The sequence below is a fragment of the Primulina tabacum genome, chromosome 17 (assembly GCF_025594145.1).
Source record: "Primulina tabacum isolate GXHZ01 chromosome 17, ASM2559414v2, whole genome shotgun sequence".
Taxonomy (NCBI): domain Eukaryota; kingdom Viridiplantae; phylum Streptophyta; class Magnoliopsida; order Lamiales; family Gesneriaceae; genus Primulina; species Primulina tabacum.
In genome coordinates, this window is record NC_134566.1 from 30,041,423 (window position 1) to 30,069,160 (window position 27,738).

Consider the following 27,738-nt stretch of genomic DNA (forward strand, 5'->3'; position numbering starts at 1 on the left):
AACGCAAAGTTGATCTGTCTGCTACCTCCATTGTAAACCAATATTACTGGATTCAGTTTCACTATACATGCTAGCGATGTGATTTTTTGAAAATTTTTAAATATACTTATCTCAAATTGTATGTACTGATGTAGTATTTTTAGGAAGTTGTGGAAAGTTGAGTCAAATGTGAAAGTTTAAAATTTGATAACAATATATTTTATGGGAAAATTACAAAGTCTGATAATTTATTTTATTTTAGGAATAAAAATAAATCCAAGCCTAGTTTTTTTACTTTAGTGGCTTGAAGTGAAAGACTGCTCTTGTTTTGTCATCTATTGTTATGTTTAGATTGGTTCCCCGCCTTATGGCTTCAGTGACTGAACTGAATCTTTATTTAGGGTCCAGGTCATACCAAGCCGGATCAGCTCGATCCTATGAGGCTAGGTCACTTGGACTCATACCATCAGGCCCCGAGCTCATTCCATCAGACCAGGTCAGGCCACTTGGGCTCATCCCATCAGGTCAAGTCGGACTCATCCCATCAGGACAAAAAATTTAACATGAAAAGAACACATCTTTGCTCGGTAGATTGTCCACTCAACTAATCCAATCTACCCACTAATCCAATCTACCCGACCATCATCATTGGCGCTATTTGTGGGAAATCCGATCTATAGACAAAAATACAGTTTCCGTTCAAAAATAAGTCCGACTAGCTCGGCACTTGGGTTTTATCTATGGCTCTTCATCTGGGCTCAAATTTCGGCAGCTATTTCCGGATTGGCATGGAAGGGCATTTGACTATGCACTCAGTAGCGTACAACTATATCAGTCACTTAACTCGGCTCAACAAAGATATCTCACTCTACCGTAAGTAATTAGGATTCAAGATTTCTAAGTTAGTGATTTGGTTTTTAAGAAAACTAACCAGCAGGAACTGTTGGAAAGTTAAAAGTCTGAGAGGCATGAGGTCCCGACACCTCGTCTAAAGTCCGGGAGACATGAGGCTCCGACACCTTATCTAAAGCCATGAGCCATGAGGCCTCGTTATTTATCTTAAGCCTGGGAGACATGAGACCCTGGTAGACCCTACGCCTTATCCAAAATCCTGGAGGCATGAGGTCCCAGCACTTATCTTAAGCCAAGGAGACATGAGGCCCCGACACCTTATTCTGAGCTCGGGAGGGATGATGCCACATCACTTATTCAAAGTCGGGAAGGCATGAGGCCCCGGCACTTTATTTAAGTCCATGAGACATGAGGTCTCAATATCTCATTCTAAGCTCATGAGAGATGACGCCTCAACAATTATTCAAAGTCCAGAAGACATGAGGCTCCGAAACCTTATATAAAGTTCAGGAGGCATGAGACTTTGATATTTTATCTAAGCCCAGAAGACATGAGGTCTCGACACTTTATTTTAAGCTTGGGAGGGATGAAGCCTAACACTTATTAAAAGTCCGAGAAATATGACCCCCCGGCACCTTATCTAAAATCTAGGAGGTATGAGGCATTGTCACCTTATTCTAGGCCCGGTAGGCATCAAGCCCGATTAATTTTCAACACTTTGAAAATTTTACAAAGTGTTAGGCTACTTAATCCTCGGTCAGTGATCAAGACCCCACAAATAGATCGACTAACTACAGAAAATTCAAGAAAGAAAAGATTGGAATTGAAAATGAATATTTTCATCAATAGCTGAACAAGTACAGTTGAAGGGATGAGGTAAAGTGTCGCCTCATCATCAAAGAAAGATTCAATGGCACATATTGGAGAAGTCTTACATGTCTGCAGGGAAAACATCATCATCTTCAAATTGCTCTTTTTTTATTTGTAAGAGTCGATCTAAAAGCAAGAATTAATTATCTTTTTCTACGGAGTCCAAGCATGACTAATCGGGACAATGAGTATGACTCTATCTTGACTATTTAAGAAGGGAATAGTGATACCCTGGAAAGTCCCAGGTCATCCTTGGACTCGAACAAGGAAGAGAAGACCAAAGCAGGACCATATTTCAAGTTGTTCCCAGGAAACTGAGTAGAGCCCAGATAGAAGTTAGTCAGGGTAAATAAAGGTTCATCTCTCTCGACCAGGGTTCATCTTCCCCGATCAGGAATTAGGTCACCCGACCAGGCTCATCTCGTCCGAGTAGGGTTCATTTCATCCGACCAAGGTTCAGGTCACTTGACCAGGGTTCATCTCACCCGACCATTGTTTAGGTCACACTCTACCAGGGTCCATCTTCTCCGACCAAGGTTCATTTCGACCAGAGTTCACCTTCTCCAATCAGAGTTCAGGTCATCCGACCAGGATTCATCTTTCCCGACCAGGGTTCAGGTCACCCGACCAAGGTTCATCTTCCCCGCCTAGGGTTCATGTCATCCGACCATGGTCCATGTCAGATCAGGCCATGCTTATCTCATTAGGCTAGGCCACCCGGTCTCATTACATCAGGCCAGGTCACATGGGCTCATCCCATCAGGCCAGGCCAGGTCACCCGAGCTCAACCCATCGGGACAGGTCATGCTCATCCAATTAGGTCAAAAATCTTCATAAGAAAAATACACATGTCTGCTCGGTAGATTATTCACCCAACTCAGCTAATCTACCCAAACATCAATGATATAACAAAACAAAAAATAATGTGAATTCTCATAATCAAAATACTCAATTGAAATTCATCATAGTCCTATTACTAAATGGTGCTCATTTTGCTCATTATTATTCTTTCATTTATTTTTCAAATCAATTAATTGTTGGTACCATCATCTCCATCAACCTTCGAATGGTCTATTTTTTTTTCTTTGGAAATTCAGATAAAGTATCATGCTGGAAATAAGTTAAGATTTATCTTCCAACTTATAAGTTGTATTATATTTCCAAATTAGTAAATCCGTGAGCGTTTAGGTCCAAAGTGAACAATAGCATATCATTGTGGAGGTATGTAATTTTTATTTTTCAACAAGTGGTATCATAAACATTGTCGAGATCTTGCCATGGTGGTGGAATATTCAAACACTTAAACAAAAAAATGAGGACTCTCGGTAAATCCACGATGAGATCGAGACAGACGGTGCTCCAAGATTTCATATAAGGCGGTGCACTCCCAACACAACGGAGATGAGTGACCTCAACGATGGACGAATAGAATTGAGGGGATGTTCGAACCATGAGAAAATGGTGGTCCTTAGTTTGAGGGGAGAACTGTTGGGAATTCAACCAAAGTCCCGCATTGGATATTCATGGAGAAGACCATGAGCTTATAAGTTGGAAGATATCTTCATCGATATCAGATTTTTTTAAGTAATATCATACAGTTGTGGAGATATGTGATTTATATTGTTCAACACTCTTGGTTTAACAATCAATATTTAATAATTAAATAATTTTATATATAGTATATTTATATATTTAGTATATACATAAATTACCCGTGTAACGACATTACCATATATCTATAATATAATTGGCATGATTATTTTTTCTCCAATCACAATCAAATACCATTGTTATTTTATTTAATTTAAATAAGTGTGACACACACATTTAATGAAAATTTTGAATGACTCAAATTAGATATACCATGAATTATTTGATTGGAGATGAATATGTGAATCGCATGTTCCAAAATTGAACCAAGTAATAGTTATATAATATACCTTACATATTTAATAAAACTTAAAATAATTTAGTATAATAATGCTTTCTTTCACAAACGTGTCACTTTATTTAGTACATAATTGATAAGAATGTTTATATCATCTATAGCAAAAACTTGTGTGAAACGATCTCACGGGTCGTATTTTGTGAGACGGAACTCTTATTTGGGTCATCCATGAAAAAATATTACTTTTTATGCTAATAGTATTATTTTTTATTGTGAATATCGGTAAGGTTGACCCGTATCACAGATAAAGATTCGTGAGACCGTTTCACAATAGACCTACTCATCATCTATATTATGTTTTGTTGAGTATGAAATTCCAATACTAACTACTTTTGATCTCCAAAACATACCAGTTTTCTTCTATATTTCTTTTTTGAAAATATATTTCATTAAAAATCAAACTAGGAATCCTCGTGTATTTTCTTCTCTAAAACATCCCTTGTAAATAGAACCAATCTTATATCGATTGTGAGATGAAGGAGTTGACGTAAGAACTCAAAGATTATATGTATCTATTAAAAATCAAAATAGAATTCATATTGTTGGGGTCTAATAATTTTCAATGTCGGGTAGAGCAATCGAAACGTAGTACTTGTGCTGATGTATAATTTAAAAAAATTTGAGTTTCATCATTACCACTAGTTATAACTTTTGGTAAAGTGGTAAGTTCTCAGTCCTACAATTGGTATAAGAAACAATGTCATGAGTTCGAGTCTCATTATATATTTATATTGATGCTCCCGAAATAGCAGAAATTATATATTTATATTGATGCTCCAGAAGAAGCACAATTTTTAATTTTATATTGATGCTCTTGAAGTAACATAACACAAATTTATATTGATAATATTGATAGATCTATGAATAAAATATAGATGTATAAGATTTATCAATATTCTTGAAATTTTTTGATCTAAGATCATGAAGATCTATCAATATATATGAATAATATTGATATAAAATATAACATTATCATATTCCTGAAGAATTTAGATAAATGTTATATGTTTCAACAATATTCTTGAAGAATATTGATTCAATATAAATTATAAATGTATTGTTGTTTTGATTCAAGTTTTCTTATCATATTTTTGCTTGTTTCTTTAAGATTTATATTATTTGAATTTCGATGATTTAATCAGTCGCTAAAATAATGTGTGAATACAAATATTTTATATATTTACGACAAGTTTTGAGTCAATCACAACACTATAATTGATATTAATTGGATACAAAAAAAATTTACTGTTTTTTTCTTCACTTTGAAATTGATTGGCTCCTATGTTAGCAGCTTACTTGGTGAACAAGATAATTTATTTGTCAAAATTCGAAATTTGACATTGATAGGTTCATAATAGTTTGTATTTTTGTGGTCATATCACTCATTGTTACTGTAACGTCTCGCTCGTTTTAAAAATGCGGAAATATTTTTTTTATAAAATAAAAGCTCGCATTTTCGAAATAACATTTAAAATAATCGTCTTTATTTTACAATAAATATCACAGTTCAAAATGACCCAATTCGTCTAAAATCATACGTAAACATAAACGTATAAAATTCTTAAAATCATCAACGTATGAAAATATTCATCTCCTCTCAATCTCATAAATCGTAATGCGGAAAACATGTGGTCCTCGGGTCGTGTCACCTTACCAAGTCTGTCTACTCAGAGTTCGGAACCTCCAGTCTCCTCATCATTAAGTTCACCTGCATCACACACGCCTAGTGAGTCTAAAGACTCAACACACCTGCACCGTTAATAACAAGTACATATACCTAGCACACAGCAGTGAAAAATATCATACTCAACATATCTTTCATGAACTTAAAAGCATAATGTAAACGTGGTGTAAAATCATGTCATGTCAAAGCATGTCATCTCATATCATCATATACGTAAACATATCTTTCATGAACTTTAAAAGCATGAACATCAACGTCTCGTGTAAAATCATGTCGTGTCAAAGCATGTCATCTCATATCATCATATATGTAAACATATCTTTCATGAACTTTAAAAACATGAATATAAACATGTCGTATAAAATCAAGTCGTGTCAAATCATGTCATCTCATATCATCATATACGTGTCAAAACATGTCATCACTTGTTATCATGTACGTAAACGTGTCGTGTAAAATCATATCGTATTAAAGCATGTCATCTCATGTCATCATATACGTATACATTTTCTTTTTAATTGAATTCAGTTCATTAGCTGTGACTTTCGTATCATCATGTCATCATGTCAGTCGATGGATCCATCTACGTGTAACCACAGTACTGGGCGACGGGGACACCAGCGACACTCTCACCCGTCAACTGGGCCTTGGCCTATCATATCATCATATCATGTCAATGGAAATACGATCGTCGGGCTCCCTCTAGGGCCTTCTCCCGTAAATGGGCTCCCTTTGGGCCTTTTCCCCCACGATATCTCCAATCATATCATCGTGTCATCGTATTAGTCACAACTAAATCACTTCCTTAAAACGTGTCATCATATTCATCACTTAATAAAATAATGCATATACGTAATTTTTCCTTTAAACCAAGCATGCACCGTATTTATTATAATTGCGTAAAAATCGTAAACATGATGCATAAACATTTAAAACATGATAAAATGTGCTCAGGACGCTGTCTTGACCAAAATTTCACCCCGGGTGCAAAATGACCATTTTGCCCCTGAAAATCCAAAAATTATCATTTTGCCCCTAGATGTAAAATTCCATGGTTTTGACATTTTCTTAATTCCATTGACACTAACATATCCCAAATAATTATTTAAGCCTACATGAATTTTCTCATATTTTTATTTGGCCTTAAATCGATAACTTTTAAATTAATCTTTAAATATAGCATATTAATACGTTTTAATCCCGAATTAAACCAAAATTTAGCATAAAATTCCCAAATTAAAAACTTAGACTTCTAATAATTATTTGAGGTTAAATATAATTTCCCATAATTTTTATTAAGCTTAAATCTAGACGTTTTCATTAATCTTTTAATTAACGTTTCGTGCTACGATTAAATCCCGGATAAATCCAAAACTCATTATTTTGATCCAAAGCTTACTAAACTGCTAAAAATGTCTCAAAACATATTTAAAAGCATCCCTAGATGTAAACTCGAGCTCATTTCATAACTTAACCGAATTGTTTTAAAACTTGGACCGATGTCTCGGTTTTAACCCGAATCGAGCCAACACTTAACCAAATTTCTCCCAACTCTTGTCCACACCTAATATACACATTGACAGCCCTTAAAACACCTATACCCGTCCCTTAAACATTACGAACAGACCTTACAAGTTGCTGGAAATCAGCACCTCTCCTTACTCGACCTCTAGTGCGGCCACCATCCAAGAATTTTGATGCTAGCCTACAACCGATGGTACCGGTCACTAACCAGCTTGTCCTACACCTAGACCAGACCCTACTGGACTGAACTCACATCAGCTCCTTGCCCCATGCAGCTTACACAACAGAAACGAGCGCTAGAACCCGAAACCACTACACCCGAGCTCCCATCTTCAAGCGTGCGGTCTGCTAAGCCTGGGGGTTCCAGCACGCTTCGAGCCCTTCCAAGACTTGTCTCAGATCTACCAGGGTCTGGTCTAAGACTCAGCTAGGTCCCTGCGTGGTTAGCTAACCCCTGCACGCGAAAGATCCCAAGAAAACGAGCTATCCCCTTGAAGTGCTCCTCTCGGCCATTCATCCTGTAGCACCAGCCACAATTCTAAACCTCAAACCACCATCACTGCACAGCTATTAACACCCAAGAATCACAGCCCCCTTGCACGACAGTACATAAAGCGTGAGTGGAATAAGCAAAAACGTGGGTTTCCATGTCAAAACCGAATAAACATGAAATGGATCGAGACTTTCACCCACAAATAAACACACATCAACAAATATACAGCGTAAATGATGCAGAAAACGAAAGTACTTAGCGTGCCTGGCAATTAATTCGCAAGAAAACCGAAGAACGAGCGTCGGGAATCAAGCCGGAGAATTTCTTTTGCAAGAGCAACAATGGCCGAAGCTTCCCCATGGTTGGCTTCTGTAAAATCAAGGAGGGAATGTCTGAATGAAGAGGGGGTGTCGGCTGGTTCTATTACTGGTGTAGGGTAGGTTTAGTTTAAATGATGTTTAGGTGCTTAATTAAATAGTAAACAAATACTTAATGGGTCCTAAATTGCTAATTAAGAGTTTAAAAAGAATTTTAAGTACAATAAGCTTAAAAGTAGGCTAATTAAATCCAAACATACTCCCGAAAAATATTTCGTGTTGGAAAGTTTTTGAAAATATTAGCCGAACCCTCAAAAAGTCACCCGATTCGATAAAATTTGCGTACCGCTAAAAATTAAAATCATGCGGGTAAAATACCCCAAAAATCCCATTTTTGAAAAATACACTTAAAAACACCTATATTAATTTAATAAAAATTAATCTTGTAATAAAATAATTTTCCTGATAATTCTCCGGTCCCTGTTCCTCGTTCGAGCGCGAAATGCTACTTAAAAAATATCTAATACATGAACTTATAAAATGTATGGAATAAATTATACCATGCATGAATTTTGCATAAAATGTATAAAAATAATTCAACACAAATTAATAAAATAAACATGCATTTTATGCTTTAAAAGAATTTAATAAAATACCAAAGAAATTTAATAATTTGCATGCATGTGGTTTACGTGACCCTTCAAATTTTCGGGACATTACAATCTCCCCCCCCTTAAATTGAATTTCGTCCTCGAAATGACGAAATTCGCTTATCCTTGATAATCAAAAAGTTTAGACTTAGTTCTAGTATCCCAATAGTCCACGCTTCCGCGGCTCTACTTTGATAAAATAATAAATCTTAAGATGTCCTTATGTCTCTTTGGTCTCGATAAACTCTGCCTTCTAAATCCTCGTTTGCGAAACTCAACTTATAATGATCCATGGTGACCTAGTTCTATTTTTCTATAATCTCGAATTTCAACATTTATCAAACTTTCCAATATTAGATATGGCAGTTCGAATTTTTATTGCGTCTTACTTTTCTTATATTATACCCGTAATGTTCATTGACCTATTACATTTGTATTTATGCAGTTCGACCTAAGAAACCTTAGCACCAAAATTTATTGATCGACTTCTATTCTTGGTATTACACTTAGAAGTTAAACCTTATCTCAACCCCATAATAATATTAACATAAGATCCTTGAATCGAATCTTATCTTACGGCACCAAAGTTACGTGGCTTAATTATTTAAGAGTGCATCCCAAATATTAAATTGTTGCAAACCTTAACTTCGAGTAGCGTTAATCCATAAAACCCAAAATGTACAACATCGATCTTCTACCTTGATAATATAACCCTTTTAGTATCAATTACATGCTTCAACTATTCTCTTCCCAATTACAATATAGTTGAGGCATAAGACCCTTGGCTTTCCTCGTTGGAACGAATGTCGCATATTTACGTGTCCTCAATACTTAATTACTATTAGCGTTTAAAACTTAATAAGTTATCTCATTGTAGCATTAGACTAACTTTAATAAATCAACTTCACTTATAACCCATAGAGTTCTAGAATCCCAATAACAAGCTTTTAGATTTCTTACTCGATAAAAATCTTAATATTCATTCATTGATAACTTATGTTGAACACCACTAATTCCCTTTTGTTTTTGTTTTTGTTTTTGTTTTGTTTTTTTTTTCACCCAAAATTCCCGTATGAACAAATATCCCATAAATTTGAATTTCAAATTTATGCAACCCAAATAGTTTTGGATAACATAATTCCAACACACATATTCACTTATTCCCAAGTTGCTTAATGACTTACAAAATTCCTCAAGATAAGATGTCTACCTCACCTCTTACATGCGTCTATCAAACATCCCAATCATCAATCATTCCCAACTTTCTAGCCAAATTAAATTTCAACAAAGGTATAATTTTAACTATTAAGATCATGATTAAAACTTAACCTACATCAAACCGTAGGTTCCAAAAAATAAGTTAAGTTAATGTTTAATCTTGTAACTTGACCAATTGATCAATTTTATCTTGAATTGTTACCACTCTAAATTCTTAAATTTGTCACAACATTATTTCACTAACACTTAAATTTTCAAGCCCAATATTGAATCATCATACAATGTCCTTGATTGTCATTCCTTATTACATTATAACTCAGATATAACCAAGTTCTAATTATCTCTTCAAGCTCAAATCACCGAAAAATCTTATCATTTAAACCATTCAATTCTCACTTTACTACTAAACAAATCCCAAAATTTCTTAAAAATTGCAAAATTAGTTCTTACTTTCCTCGAATATTATCCGAATTTGTCCTTAATCTCGAGAATCCAACAATTACCCATAAGTTCGTGGCGTTCCTAATTCCGTTTTATAGGTTTCCCGTAACATAAAGTTCAATAATCTTAAGATTATTAGACCCAAGATCAATTCTCATAACCTCGAAAATTACTGATTTTACCCAAGTGTTCCTCAAAAGTTCAAATTTAATCCTCAAAATTTCAAAATTTGCAATTTGGTCCTTAAAATTCTCGAAGATTACAATTTTGGCCCTATAACTCCTCGAAATTTGCATTCTTTTCCCATAAAATTTTCGACTTGGCCTCATTAAAACTTAAAATTCTCAAAACTAAAAATTTAATCCCAAAGTTTGGTAAATTCAAAATAGTCCCTTAGAATTTTATTGTTGCACTTAGTTCCTCAAATTATTGGTTAATATAGTTAGGTCCTTAAAATTCTCAATCCATTCAATTCAATCCTTAGGTCCCACTAGGTAGAGCATGCACCCTAAATAATTTCTACAATTTTATACTTCCAAGAATCGTCGTAGTCTTCGAATCATTAATCCTTACAAGGAATCCTAAAAAAATTAACTCGGCTAGTAAACACGAACCATCAATAATTTATTAGAAATTCTAGAAGTCCCAAAAGCATTCATAATTTTCAAGATTAACTTATTACCCCAAAGAGTACATCAGTATTACTGACCTAAAAATCAATATAGTCAAATCATTATCAACCTCTTCTAAAGCCCAATATTCAAATTCTTAGACACGTCCAATTCCAAACGTAACCAACATGCAATTTAATCTAGTTTTTTTTTTTTTGAAACATTAAATCCTTAAATCATAAAAGCAGCTAAACATATACCGTATATCGTCATAAAGCATAAATCATGTTAACATGCAGGTGATAAGAGTAAATCATTTAAAACATTTAAATCATAAAAGCTTACAGACTTGAGGCTTGAAGACTGAGCTGCAGAAACTGGCGGTGACACAACCCTATACAGGACCCTTGCTCTGATACCAACTGTAACGTCTCGCTCGTTTTAAAAATACGGAAATATTTATTTTTAATAAAATAAAAGCTCGCATTTTCGAAATAACATTTAAAATAATCGTCTTTATTTTACAATAAAAATATCACAGTTTAAAATGACCCAATTCGTCTAAAATCATACGTAAACATAAACGTATAAAATTCTTAAAATCATCAACGTATGAAAATATTAATCTCCTCTCAATCTCATAAATCGTAATGCGGAAAACATGTGGTCATCGGGTCGTATCACCTTACCAAGTCTGTCTACTCAGAGTTCGGCACCTCCAGTCTCCTCATCATTAAGCTCACCTGCATCACACATGCCTAGTGAGTCTAAAGACTCAACACACCTGCACCGTTAATAACAAGTACATATACCTAGCACACAGCAGTGAAAAATATCATACTCAACATATCTTTCATGAACTTAAAAGCATACTGTAAACGTGGTGTAAAATCATGTCATGTCAAAGCATGTCATCTCATATCATCATATACGTAAACATATCTTTCATTAACTTTAAAAGCATTAACATCAACATCTCATGTAAAATCATGTCGTGTCAAAGCATGTCATCTCATATCATCATATACGTAAACATATCTTTCAGGAACTTTAAAAACATGAATATAAACATGTCGTATAAAATCAAGTCGTGTCAAATCATGTCATCTCATATCATCATATACGTGTCAAAACATGTCATCTCTTGTTATCATGTACGTAAACGTGTCGTGTAAAATCATATCGTATTAAAGCATGTCATCTCATGTCATCATATACGTATACATTTTCTTTTTAATTGAATTCAGTTCATTAGCTGTGACTTTCGTATCATCATGTCATCATGTCAGTCGATGGATCCATCTACGTGTAACCACAGTACTGGGCGGCGGGGACACCAGCGACACTCTCACCCGTCAGCTGGGCCTTGGCCTATCATATCATCATATCATGTCAATGGAAATACGATCGTCGGGCTCCCTATATGGCCTTCTCCCGTAAACGGGCTCCCTTTGGGGTCTTTTTCCCTCACGATATCTCCAATCATATCATCATGTCATCGTGTCATCGTATTAGTCACAACTAAATCACTTCCTTCAAAACGTGTCATCATATTCATCACTTAATAAAATAATGCATATACGTAATTTTTCCTTTAAACCAAGCATGCACCGTATTTATTATAATTGCGTAAAAATCGTAAACATGATGCATAAACATTTAAAACATGATAAAATGTGCTCAGGACGCTGTCTTGACCAAAATTTCACCCCGGGTGCAAAATGACCATTTTGCCCCTGAAAATCCAAAAATTACCATTTTGCCCCTAGACGTAAAATTCCATGGTTTTGACATTTTCTTAATTCCATTGACACTAACATGTCCCAAATAATTATTTAAGCCTACATTAATTTTCCCATATTTTTATTTGGCCTAAATCGATAATTTTTAAATTAATCTTTAAATATAGCATATTAATACGTTTTAATCCCGAATTAAACCAAAATTTAGCATAAAATTCCCAAATTAAAAACTTAGACTTCTAATAATTATTTGAGGTTAAATATAATTTCCCATAATTTTTATTAAGCTTAAATCTAGACGTTTCCATTAATCCTTTAATTAACGTTTCGTGCTACGATTAAATCCCGGATAAATCCAAAACTCATTATTTTGATCCAAAGCTTACTAAACTGCTAAAAATGTCTCAAAACATATTTAAAAGCATCCCTAGATGTAAACTCGAGCTCATTTCATAACTTAACCGAATTGTTTTAAAACTTGGACCGATGTCTCGGTTTTAACCCGAATCGAGCCAACACTTAACCAAATTTCTCCCAACTCTTGTCCACACCTAATATACACATTGACAGCCCTTAAAACACCTAGACCCGTCCCTTAAACATTACGAACAGACCTTACAAGTTGCTGGAAATCAGCACCTCTCCTTACTCGACCTCTAGTGCGGCCACCATCCAAGAATTTTGATGCTAGCCTACAACCGATGGTACCGGTCACTAACCAGCTTGTCCTACACCTAGACCAGACCCTACTGGACTGAACTCACATCAGCTCCTTGCCCCATGCAGCTTACACAACAGAAACGAGCGCTAGAACCCGAAACCACTACACCCGAGCTCCCATCTTCAAGCGTGCGGTCTGCTAAGCCTGGGGGTTCCAGCACGCTTCGAGCCCTTCCAAGACTTGTCTCAGATCTACCAGGGTCTGGTCTAAGACTCAGCTAGGTCCCTGCGTGGTTAGCTAACCCCTGCACGCGAAAGATCCCAAGAAAACGAGCTATCCCCTTGAAGTGCTCCTCTCGGCCATTCATCCTGTAGCACCAGCCACAATTCTAAACCTCAAACCACCATCACTGCACAGCTATTAACACCCAAGAATCACAGCCCCCTTGCACGACAGTACATAAAGCGTGAGTGGAATAAGCAAAAACGTGGGTTTCCATGTCAAAACCGAATAAACATGAAATGGATCGAGACTTTCACCCACAAATAAACACACAACAAATATACAGCGTAAATGATGCAGAAAACGAAAGTACTTAGCATGCCTGGTAATTGATTTTAAGTCCGTAAGTGATTATAACTCTGCATTATTCAAGACTAGTTCCACACTGATACTTTGTGGAGAGAAAGTCACTGATCAAGACATGTTGGAAAAGACATTCTTCACTTTTCATGCATCAAACATGCTCCTGCAGCAAAAATATCGTGAACGTGGATTTTGAAGGTACTCTGAACTCATCTTATGCTTACTAGTTGTTGAACAAAATAATGAGCTGCTCATTAAAAATCACCAGATGCCTCCAACTGGATCTACATCATTTTAATGAAGCAAATGACACAACATTTCCTGAAGAATATGGAATCTCATTTCCTGTAGCAAATGCTATTTCCATTCAAAATTATAACCATGAAAGTCAACGTGGACGTGGACGTGGGCAAAGAAGATACTATCAACAACAAAAAGGAAAGAAACATAAAATAAGCCACCAACAGTGGAATTCCAATAATGAAAAAGCAACGGAGAAAAGTTCCAAAGTGCATGAAGAAAAATCTTATAGATGTGGAATGGAAGGACATTGGTCTCGTACCTGTCGTACGACAAAACATCTTGTGGATCTCTACCAAAACTCAATCAAGGAAAATGGAGAAACTGAGATAAATTTTGTGGACAATGATGATCCAATTGATATACTCACTTGGACGTCTCTGATTTTCTTCGCTCATCCAGATGGAATTTGATTGGTGGTGGTGTGTCAGAAAACAATAAATAATTATTTTTATTTGTTTTACTCCTACTTTGAATTTATATTGTTTTTTAGGTTATCATGATCTCATTTTTATTTTGATGTTCAGTTCATGTTTAGGATTTGTCGTGGATGTTTATTTTGTTATTCAATAAATGTTTTTATTATTATTCAATAAAATATATCCTTTGAAAGTCTTACATATTATCATATTTAGCTTATTGAGTTATATTTTATTTTAAATTAATGATGATATGTCATGATGAATGATTAGCGATAGTGATATAACACATATCATTCTTCAAAATAAAAGATATTTTTTGGAGTTAACATTAGCTTAAAATAATGTTACAACAATATCGGGTGCATCAAAAATTATTGAAGGTTATGGAAAGGTAAAAATCATTTTACCAATTGATACTAGCCTATATATTAAAAATGCTATATATGCTAGCAAATCCAGTAGAAATTTGCTTAGCTTTAAAGATATTCGCCGAAATAGATACCATATTGAAACATAAATGAAAATAATTTTGAATACACTTTCATAACATCTATTATATATGGCCTGAAGCAGATAAAAGAAAAACAACAAAAGGTTTGTTGGAATGAGAAAACACTATCTCATTACGATCATCGAAATAATCAATGTGAGCAAGAAGTTGAAAGAATCATTCACTTACAAAAAATTACAAATCAATTGCCCGATGCTTTTGTTAATACAAAGAAAGTGACAAAGTCACATATACATTCAAAGAATGTCCCTGTAAAAATTGATGCCCCCGTAGGACCATCTACTATTCAACCGGCAAATGAATTTAAAATACGCTAGAAGCGTGGTCGACCAATTGCTTCCAAGGATACTATACCTCGAGAAAGAAAGGTACAAGAGAAATAAAATTTAAAAGCTCCCGAAGAAGCAATCTTGGATGATATAGTAAGAGAAATCAATGAACCAAACTTGGATAATATTATTCCTTAATGATCAAATTCTCATGAAAATAATGAGATTTCAACAAATTATATATCATCTCGAAAATTCTGGTATCCAAATAACACAATTGTTGACAATGTCTTTGTCTTAAATGTCGCCCTTGATATCATACATAATGAAGACCGAGAACCACAATCTGTTAAGGATTGTCAACAAAGATATGATTGGCCAAAATGAAAGAAGACCATACAGACTGAATTAGACTCACTAGAAAAACATAAAGTATTTGGACCTAGAGTATGAACACCTGAAAATGTAATCATGTTATGATACATATGGGTTTTGTACGAAAGAGGAATGAAAATGGTGAAATTGTAAGATACAAGGCCCGACTCGTAGCCCAAGGTTTCTCGCAGAGACCTGGAATTGATTATGAAGAAACATATTCACCTGTGATGGATGTCACTACTTTTCGATTCCTAATCAGTTTATCAGTATGAGAAAGTCTTGATATATATGAGACTTATGGATGTGGTAACTGCTTATCTTTATGGTTCACTTGATAGTGATATATATATATATATATATATATATATATATATATGAAAGCCCCTGAAAGATTCAAACTATCGAAAAAAATGGTGAAGCACCCAAGGCATGTTATCAATAAAAATGCATAAATCCTTATATGAATTAAAGCAATCTGGTCGCGTGTAGTACAATTGTCTTAGTGAATATTTGTTAATGGAAGGATACACAAATAATGTTATTTTTTCATGCGCTTTTATAAAAAGAACATATGAGGGTTTTGCAATTGTAGCAGTATGTGTTGATGATCTAAATCTTATTGGCACTCCAGAAGAGCTTACTGCTAAACTGTCAATTACTTGAAAAATTAGTTTGAGATGAAAGATTTAGGAAAGACAAAATTTTGTCTCTGATTGCAAATTGAACATTTGTAAGAGGGAATATTTGTTCATCAATCATCATATAAATAAAAAATATTAAAGCGCTTTTACATGGACAAGGCACACCCATTAGCATCATCAATATTTGTTCGATCACTTGATAATTTTTCATATCTCGCAAATTTTACTCGCCTAGATATATCATTTTATGTTAATCTTTTACGAAGAAAAAACTCATGTCCAACCCGAAGACATTGGAATGGTGTAAAACACATATTTCGTTACCTTCGTGGTACAAATGATATGGGATTATTTTATTCTACAAAATCAAAATCTTCTTTAGTTGGATATGCAGATGCAGGATATCTTTCTGATCCACATAAAACTAAATCCCAGACAGGTTTTGTGTTTACACGAGGAGACACTGTTATATAATGGAAATCGGTGAAGCAATCCTTAACAGCGACATCTTCAAATCACTCTGAGATCATTGCAATGCATAAAGCAAGTCGGGAGTGTGTGTGGTTGAGATCCATGACACAACATATTTAAGAATCATGTGGGTTGCCAACAGCCAAAGATAGCCCAACAGTAATATTCGAATATAATGCTGCTTGCATTGCGCAGTTAAAAGGAGGCTATATCAAAGGTGATAGAACAAAACATATTTCACCAAAGTTTTTCTATACACATGAGCTTCAAGAAAATGATGATATTGATGTCTATCAAATTCGCTCAAGCGACAATGTAGCTGATTTATTTACAAAGGCATTGCCAACTTCAACATTCAAAAAATTGTTGCACAAGATAGGATGCATCAGTTGAAGAATCTTAGATGATTGAGATCATGAGAAATATCTATGGTTGTACTCTTTTTCCTTCGTTCAAATTTTTTCCATTGAATTTTACTGACAAGATTTTAACGTGACAACATTTGATCCCCACATCTCTTAGAAATAATTTGTTGAGTCGATAATCATCTAAAGAGAAATGTTATAGATAAGATATTGTAGATGATTATTGAGATAAGATTTGTATTTTATCATTGTTATCAACTATTCAAAATCTGTAAATATACTCTATAAATAAAGATCTCAATAATAAATAAATATTTCAAATCATTTTCTCTCATATGCAATCTCTATTTTCAAAACTCAAAAAATGATTTGAGAGGAGTGGTTTTTGCCAAGTCTGCGAAAGTTACTATTTTAGGAAGCCCACATGCTTTTTTTTTTCTAGAACATGGTGTTTTTTTAATATTTAAAAAATGGAACAAAAAAAAAATCAAAACTTGAAAATAAATATAGAATCTAATATTTTTTATATTTTGATATAAAAAAACCTTTACCAGAGCTGGTCGGCACAGTCTGCTATACAAATAAACACCACCACCATATCAATACACAAATCAAAGCTTATCAGCATCGCCTGCAATGGAGGAAGCATCGCCGCTGCTGCGAAACAGCGGCGCGGTTCAGAAATCCAAGTGGAAATTATTCGCAGGAAGAGACAAAGAAGGTGGGTTATATAGCAGCGCCAATGGTGGTGGTGACAGTGTCGCAACACCTCTCGCGTGTTGCGTCGATGATGATGGTGGGCCATCTCGGCGAACTGGCTCTCTCCGGTGCCGCCGTCGCCACCTCTTTTACAAACGTCTCCGGCCTCAGCCTTCTTGTAAAGTGTTCTTTCTTCCCATTGCATCTCCCTTAAATCTATTTTCTTTGCTCGATTGCATTGAAAACTTGAGAGCTCGTAGTAGGAAACTAGGAATCATTTTGTGTAGATTAAAATTGTTAGAAAAGCTAGTACGATGTAAGTAACATTCAAAAGGAAGAATACGCAAAATTTATCAATTGAGTTGGTGTCCGATTTCGGTCAGATTGTTAGTTGTCTCGCATCCATCCATCGGATAAAATTTTGGAGACGTACATATGGATTTGACTTGAACAATTATATCTCTTGAGCTAGCTTTTATAGTTAAATCGTCATGTATTAGACTGTTTATAGTTGGTTCAACCGTTCTACGCTTAGTCGGATCATTTGTAAACTTTGAGCTCCGAACGTTCATTCTTAGACGCGAGAGGGTGTGTAGTTGTCATCGGTTGGATAAAATATCTGAAAGTGATAACTTTGACAATCATTCTTCCTTAAATTAACGTTTGAGATTGAGGTAAATACAAGTCTTAATCTTAACACAAATAAGCACTTAAAACTTGGTCTTGACCGTAAATTAAATTTAGTTCTTTTTTCAATGAAAATATTGACATAAATTGATGGCGTAATATCAGCATTAAATACAAAACAATTCCAAGGTATACACTAATACCCAATTTTGATCATTTGCAAGTCTAGAAAGAACAATTTACATAGCATTAATTTTACTAATTTTCCTATTCAAAAACTTACCTTTGTCGTTTTCAAAAGGGAAACTTACATAATCCATGTTATGATTAAAAGAAAAAGATACCTTTTTTTAATTAATGATAAAGTTAAGTGCAGTCTATGCTTTGATTATAGAATAAAATTTGAAGGATATGGGCTCTTAAGTGCTTAATAAAGCTTAACAGCTCACAACAACAGCTCACCAAAAAGGAAAAAAACTCATTTGCATATAATAAATTAATTGTTTTAAAATAAGATAATAATACTGATTTAATAGTAAAAAGTAAAATTAGGATATATTAATTGATATAGTGGCATAAAGTGATGGTTTTTTTTTTTGTTAATTAGTACACTTTTGATGTATGAAATTAGTTTTTAGAAGTTCTTGATAGAATAACTTTGGCAAAATATATTAATGACTACTTCTATCTCGGTTAAGTAGATGCCACAATGAGGATATTGCACCGTGCTAGCTTGAACTGATCAACCATATTTTACCTCTGGAACATTTGATAGTACAATTTTTCTCTCTCGTGTGTATAAATGTGTGGTTTCAATATAAATCTCATTCAAATTTATATATATATATATATATATAGATAGATCAGAATTATTTTGGACTGAATAAAATTCTTTAAAATGATTAACATGATCGCTTCAACGTACAAAATGCTTGTTTTAATTTTGAATTTTCATTCAAACAGTTTGGAATGGCTAGTGCATTGGAGACTTTGTGTGGCCAAGCTTTTGGAGCAGAGCAATACCAAAAGCTTGGAACCTATACTTATGCTTCAATCATATCTCTTCTTATGGTCTGTATTCCCATTTCCGTTTTATGGATTTTCATGGACAAATTGCTAATATTTATGGGACAAGATCCTTCAATCTCCGTAGAAGCTGGCAGATATGCAATTTGGCTGATTCCAACGTTATTTCCTTATGCGATTCTTCAGTCGCTTATTCGGTACTTGCAGACTCAGAGTTTAATCCTTCCAATGGTTTTAAGCTCGATCGCAGCTCTGTCTTTCCACGTACCAGTTTGTTGGGTTTTAGTGTTCAAGGTGAACTTAGGCATTGCTGGAGCAGCGCTGGCTATCGGTTTGTCGTATTGGCTTAATGTGGTCTTGCTCGCTTTGTATGTAAAATACTCCTTGACCTGCGAGAGGACGCGTGCTGCATGGTCACGGGACGTTTTACCTAGTGTGAGGGAGTTTTTCTGCTTCGCTGTCCCATCTGCTGTCATGGTCTGGTATATTTGTCTCTCTTCTCTTTCAGTTTTCAATCCTGGAATTGGGTTTTCCTTGGCTGATTCTTGAGTTTGCTGCAGCCTTGAGTGGTGGTCTTTCGAAATAGTGGTGTTGCTCTCCGGGCTTCTTCCTAACCCTCAGCTTGAAACTTCTGTTCTTTCAATATGGTACACTGCATTAATCTTGATTTCTGATGAAGAATTTGCTCTCGAATGAAATGGGCTTTTACAGTCATAATTTGAAATATTTTCATGTATGATCTCACTGAAACAGTTTATTGGTTGCCTCGTTGCATTACTTCATCCCATATTCGATTGGTGCTGCTGCAAGGTCCGTGCTTGAGTGCCTAGTCTCATTGCTTTCCATTTCCACCCCAACTTCTTTTACATAAGTTTGTGCATTATTCAGATGCAATAAAAAAAAAGGTTTCTTCTTCTTTGTAGCACAAGAGTTTCGAATGAACTAGGTGCAGGATGTCCAGACAGGGCTCGAGCATCTACCTGGTCAGCAATGGTTCTTTCGCTATCTGAGGCCGTTATTTCTTGCTCGATTCTCCTCAGCTTCCGCCATGTCTTCGGGTATGCTTTCAGCAACGAAAAGGAAGTCGTGAATTATCTCCAAGAAATCTCTCCTTTTGTTTGCCTCTTGTTATTCATGGACTGCATACAAGCAGTACTTTCGGGTAAATCAACAACCGAACTCAGTATAACGGAATTCGAGTCTAACTGTCTCATATGATCAGTCCCTTTTTTCATAAAAATTATTAGCAATCATTACCAGAGAAATCTATAATCCACGTTCATGTGATATATTATACATACAGTACTAGTACTTCAAAATTTACTTCGTTTTGGAGTTCTAGGGGTGGCACGAGGAAGCGGGTGGCAGCATTTGGGGGCGTATGTGAACCTCGGGGCATATTATCTTGCAGGGCTTCCGACGGCAGCAGTTCTCAGATTCGCTCTACGTTTACGGGGAAAAGGCCTCTGGTTTGGCCTGAATGTTGGATCAATAGTGCAATCCATTCTGTTATCTCTTCTAACATGTTTCACAAACTGGAAACGACAGGTTTCTGCTGAATCAATTTTCTTTGAATCTGATCTGGTTAAGTTTTTCAAGAAACTAAAATGGGGACATTTGCAGGCATTATCAGCGAGAGAAAGGATGGCTGAATGTGGAAGGAAATGAAAGTCTCAAGTGCTGCCATGGGAGGCTCCAGCCGGGCAGGTATACGAATCTAGCTGCTTCATCCTGCTGCGTGCGGGTATATGTTTTGGCGACCGTCCAATATCAACGGGTCCTTTATCAAATGCTGTTTTTTTATTTTATCGCAAAGAACGCTCGCACGTGATGTGTGTATATATAAAAGTTTTTTTTTATGTTATCTATGTTTTGTTATTTTAAAAATTTATGGTTTTTCATAATAATTTTTTTTATGTAAGAGTGATATAATCGTTTAAAAACGAAATTAATGAAAAGACTCGTAAAAAGTAGCCCTAAAAACTCATATAAAGTAGTTTCAGGAAGTTGGACAACCTGAATGGATCCCCTTTTGTTTGTAATGAGAGGCCTCCAGCAACTGAAATAAAAACGTACGTTTAGCACCTTGGAGATCAAAACCAAAATTGTTTCTTAGCATCCAAAACAAAAAGGATTCAATCATGCGGACAGGCCAGGCCATTGTTCTAAAACGTTCAACTTTTGCATGTGGTCGGCCCCTAAGACATTCATGACTTTACCATTATCTAGCAGAGAATGTCTTAACTGCACATTAACTCAGGAAAAGTTACGATTTTGCTATGTAATTTGTTCGTTTTCCATTTTCTGTGCTAAAAACTCTCGATTTGCAAGTTTAGTGCAATATATATTGGTCATTGTTCTCACTTTTCAACAAAATGTTAACGTGACGTCGAAAAACGATGTCGTGAACATGATGATGCATATGATGTTTTTTAAGTCTAAAATAGAAAATGGACAAGTTTTATGACCAAACTTGTAATTTTCCCGTTGACAAAATGCCGGAGAAACTTTAGGAAAAGGGCCTTAAAGTGTGATGACAGAAGACTAGAGAGCACAAAGAAGTGAGGTGCCAATTTGGTGCACTTTCATCATCATCTGTGCTCTCTATCTTCTGTCAACAATCCCCCCAACCCCTCCCTTAATATACAAACATATACACTTGAAATATAGCAAGAAATCAGTACATACATATTATTTTGGGGCTACCTTGTTTTGTAATATTTGGCTAAAATAATGCAGTAGTGGATGGATCAGTGCGTGTATGTTGTTTAAAATTCAAAATCTGTAGCACTTTTTTTCCATGAAATATTTGTTTAAGTAGTCAACGAAACTTTTGATTACAATAGGATAAAGGGAAAGAAGGTGCACGATGACAGAAGCATAAAGAGCACAAAGAGAGAGATACAAAACTAAATGTATTCTCCTCATCTGTGCTCTCTATCTTCTGTCAACTCATCACCATTTCCTCTTCACCCTATTATCTCATATGTAATGTACATATTCGAGTTAACATTCGTTCCACCGGTCGAACTTGATTTTAGTTTACCTGCACGACTCAAGTTCAAGTGAAAAAAACTCATTTAATTTAAAAATGTGTCTTATATATATATGCATGCATGTGATGTGCGTGAGCAGATGTATAAAAAGTTGTTGAATGTTAGAGTTTTCCCTTGAGGCTGGACGACTATCTACCTCCACCAGCCCTAACTTTTCCTCGCCATCGAGACTCCAAACATATATGAAAAAATATGCTCTTTGCAAAAGAAGAAGAGGGAACTAAAAGGATTTGAGAGCAAGTTTGGTATGATTTGAAGGCAACCCCTAGCACATCTATATATAGTGCAAGAAGTACATTGTGTGCTTACAATAATGGACAAGATTACTGGAAATAAAGGCGGGATTAAGGGGGATTTAAGCATTAGCTTGCTTATTTTACAGATACATCTGATTAACAGAATTTTGTGTGCATGGAATCAAAAGGTGATAGATCCAGAATTCTGGTCAATAAAATAATGTTATTTGGTGTTCGCATGCAGGAAAATTCGAAGATTCCATGCAGTAGGATGGAGAATAAGAACCTTAGAAACTAATAGTTGGTGCAGGAAAGAATAAATTTCTTTTGTGTAGTTGTAAGCTCCTAATTGAGAACAATTGACGTAATACGGGTAAGCCCACATATTCCAGCGCCAAATAATTGTAATTTTATATTCTATATATGCACTTCCTTTTCCATGTAAAAATAAGGGCAAATTACGGCATTTGTATTGTATATGTTTGCCTCTTTATGATTTTAGTACTTTGTATTATAAAAACTTGTATTTTCGATTTTTTAAAATTGCAAATTTAATTATTTGTTTGTAATTTTAGTATTTTTTTAACATCACGTCAACAATGGTCGATGTCACTTTAGCACCACATCAACACTCACGAAAATGACTAAAATCGTAGAAAAACAAAGATGACAGATTGGAACTAAATTTCAATTACTAAAAGGACCAGAATCAGAATGAGTTCAACATACACGATCAAAATTACAATTTACCTTAATAATAATAATAATAATATGCAAATTCATGTCTATCCAAACATATTTTGAACTGAAAATTCGAGCTAGTTATAGTTAAGAACTCGTTCATTTATATAACTGTATATTCTATATTTCATCAGCAGAATTTAAGATGCAATTCACAAAGTTTTAATTTACAAATTATTGTCTCCAAGGGATTCATGGACTTGATATTGATCACTCTTAATGCATTACTAAAATCACAATATCGTGCTGTCGTTATGTAACCAAACTTAAATTTCTTATGTTTTAAATAAAATGAGTGTAACGATAAGTAGGATAATCGAATTCATTGTTAATGCATTACGAAAAATCCAGCTACGAATAATTGTGATAAATTATCAGCATAAAGGAGTAAACTCTTTAGATAAATCAAAGTAACTACAAGTCTCTTATGTTATTTTTAAAGGAGAAATACTAGTCTTTTCAAAAGTTTTTTTTTTTCAAATCATTCTAACTAAGTTTTTAATCCCAACAATGTTAAAAAGATTTTGATTCTTTACTGTCCTATAGATTGGGAAACAAGATAGATATATGCGATTTTGAAAAGTTGCAAGTACCTCAACATGTACTTGAGACCATTAATTGGCAAATTACCATAATAATTCCTTAAATGTTTGAGAGACTTATAAACCCCACTGATCACAATTTTAGTAAAAAATAATATCGAACTTCTTTTAAGGAAAATTGATATAATAGTTGACAGGGAAAAGGGTGATCATATTTTAAGGCAAAAACTTGTGTGAGACGGTCTCACAGGTCGTATTTTGTATGACAGATCTATTATTTGGGTCATTAATGAAAATATATTACTTTTTATGCTAAGATTATTACTTTTTATTATGAATATCGGTAGGGTTGACCTGTCTCACAGATAAAGACTCATGAGACCGTCTCACAAGAAATCTACTCCATATTTTAAAATTAATTTTCAATTTTTACCAATTTTTTTTTTGCTAGTTCATCTTGTAGATCTAGTGAGAAAAAGAAGAGAAAAGTGGATTGTCCTGGAGCATGGGAAGAAAAGTTACCAATCACAAACACAAAATGCCTTATTATCTAGCACAATTGGGGATGTGGGGATGGGATTCAGTCCTCCACTTGTCATCCCCCCATGGCTTCATATATATAATAGAATCTTTGAACGATTGAATCATCACCAACTACCACTCTTATTATCAGTTTTATTATAAAATTTTATGTACATTTCAATAGAAAATAGTATTTACGCCAAGTAAATGAAATATATCTGAAGAGAAAGCAAACTTAGCTGATGGTTCGTAAGGCAGTATTCGATATGCATCATTTCAAAGTGTTAGGGCAGTACTCGATCAGAATGGAATGCTAAAATCATTACACTTATTCCCAAAGTTAAAAAGGTTGTGTCTTTGAAAGATTTCAGGCCAAGATTTCAGGCCAATCAGTCTTTGTAATACATTCTATGAAATAGTTTCGCGCACGATCATTTATCTGTTTAGACAAATATTGTAAAAACTCGAATCAATTCAGTCTTGCAATATTCCATGTATTTCGAATAAATGTTTGGAATATGTTCTCTTCATTTAGTCATCGTTATTCTAAATTGAATTGGTCAAGTTGTAACAGTACAATAAAAGAGGATTAAAGGTCATTTGACCTATTGTTCAGCAGCTTTACGATAGAAAACATTACAAACATGCAACCTTCAAATTCGAAAATTTAAATGAGACATATGCAGCTGGTTTGGGGAGTTGTAACAACTAATTTAAGGTCCATTAACAACTATTATTGAGTGTTAACAGCTGCCTATTCAGCCGATCATTTTCACATAAAAATAGTGGCCAAAGGTTGAGGGGAAACACCACCAAAGCATCACCAAATCCCTACAATTTTCAAGAATCAAAGTGTGTTATATTTCAAACGAGAAGTGCTGCAGGAATTATGATATTTCAGCGGCATCTTGAAGCCAGGTCATCTGGAAACTTTGCAAATAGCCAAGTTCGAGGCAATCCAACAGCTTTCGTGTTCGACTTTTTAGTTGTTCTTCCCTCATTTTTTAAGATAATAATCAGATAAGTTGGCTTATATATATTTATTATAAAATAGTGATATTCATGCTTTTAAAAAAACAACAGTACAATACTCATTTCTTCGTACATGTTTCGTTTCGCATAATTCTTCTGTTATTCTACGATATCTTGAAAACACACTGTTATGATTCGAATTAAAAGTGGTAAGGAAATTTCCGAGACATGATAAGATAAGACCCTGATGTCGTGGGTTATAACAATCGATATATGACATCGCCCCTTAGATGAAAAACAATTAGAGACTGATCAGTATATCATGGATAAATAGATGAATAACAATGTCATGTTTTAATATGTTTTGATGCCTTGTTTATGTCGGCAAGAGTTTTTCAAAGAAAATGGGGTCAGTCAAGAAAGGCAGCAAAACATGTATTAAATGTGGGCAGAAATTTGGATTTTCAAATTTGACGGAAATAACGCATTTTTAACGCGCTTTCACACTGACAGAGGCTCTATAAATAGAGCTCATCCCTTCATTCTGAAATCATCACTTCTTCGAGTTTTCTCTCATCCTATTAGTTCTATAATATTTGTGAGGTGTTTGTTCTCCTATATTAAGAGAGTATATGTTCTCTTTGGAAACACAGTGAGTGAGTTGTACACCATAAAATATTACAGTAGAAATCTTTTCATCTTGCTCGTGGTTTTTTACTATAATAATTTTTAGGGGTTTTTCACGTAAATCTCGGTGTCCAGTTTATTCTTTATTTTCGGGTTTTATTATCTCAAATTACTGCAAGTGGGACCAACAGTTTCAAATTCTGTTTGTCTCATGTCTTAATTTACGTTGTGATATGTTTGCGAATATTTCACATTTGAACTCATATTATGTGTATATTTTGATACTCTTGTGTGCAGTTGGCTCCTACATACTTGGTGTTTCTCCAAACACTCATTCCCTTAGGCCATCTCCAATCCATTGCACTACATTCTGCACTACATTGATGTTACACTAAAATCATCTCCAACCACATTGCACTGTATTTTACACTACAATATAATATTTCAAGAATATTCTTTTTTTTTCAATATTAATATTTCTGTTTTATGTTAATTATTTATAATTTGATAATATAATGATAATTAAATATTATAATTTATATATTAAAATTTATATATTTAAATATTTTAATTTATATATTAAAATTTGAATTAATTATTTCATATTAACAAAATAATTATTTGATTTACGTACAATTATTTAATACAAACTATATTTTAATAAAATCAAAATATGATTGAAAAAAACACGTTCATTTGATATTGTTTCGTAATTTTTGTTGTTTTTTGTTCGTAATTTGTACCATTTTAACGCATTATTAATTTAATATGTGTTTTTTTTATTTTTTATTTTTACACTTAATTAATTTCTAATCAGAATATTAAAAATTTTATAATTAAAATTTCAAAAAAATATTAATCAATTAAATATTAAACACTTGTATTAAATTAATCAAATTAAAAACTAAAAAAAATAAAAAAATAAAAAAAAAATTGTGGCGCAGCAATTTGTGGAGCTGCTCCAATCCCGCGCCAGTTTTGGTGCTGGTGTCATGATTGGAGATGGTCTTACTTCCCTCCCCAGATAAAAAATCTTTTGTTCGAATTGTTTTAACAGGATATGTCTTGTTCTTCGTACCGAATACTGCCCAACAATATGAATAACATTGTTTCTTATTTCATAATCTCCATTTTTAATAATAAATTATTAAGCACTTTAGTCTTTATGTATTGGCGACTTTACCTTTGTTGATTCGAATTAGTTCCGCTTTGATCCGATTGCTTGCTCTCGGTTGTGGCTAATTTTGGTCTAAAAAGTGCTAGCTTTTTCCTATTTGACATGAACTACATTCCAATGGGAACATATAGCATTTTTTGACTTCTTTTTTACTGCAAAAATATTCATTGGCATCGATTAATTAAATCCATGAGTTTTCACTTCCCACTCAATCCCGTCTTGTCTAATCTAATCAAGAATAAGTTTAAAACTTTCTTCTTCTAGATACGAACCATATTGATGATCTAAATCGTTGACTACTTGCTTATTTTGAAGTTAGTTTACACATTATTTGACATGGATTGTATATATCATTCGAATCTAGTAAAAGATTTTTATTTTATATGTGATGTTGATATGATATACACTAGTTGCAGCAATTTATAAGTGTTTGGGTGCAATAGTTTACGGCAAAAATTTGTGTGAGATGGTCTCACAGGTCGTATTTTGTAAGACAGATCTCTTATTTGGGTCATGCATGAAAAAATATTACTTTTTATGCTAAGAGTATTACTTTTTATTTTTGATATCGGTAGGGTTGA

General features: G+C 34.2%; 1 protein-coding gene across 1 annotated transcript; it reads left to right on the top strand.

Moving 5' to 3' along the window:
- Window positions 1-17,492: 17,492 nt before the first annotated feature.
- Window positions 17,493-21,141, top strand: LOC142531853 (protein DETOXIFICATION 14-like). Its single transcript, XM_075638118.1, is given in 8 exon segments — window positions 17,493-17,637; window positions 17,639-17,809; window positions 19,222-19,766; window positions 19,845-19,931; window positions 20,038-20,094; window positions 20,208-20,446; window positions 20,627-20,832; window positions 20,908-21,141. Coding segments are annotated over 8 exon segments (1,419 nt in total). The 5' UTR covers window positions 17,493-17,568; the 3' UTR covers window positions 20,953-21,141.
- Window positions 21,142-27,738: the final 6,597 nt, after the last annotated feature.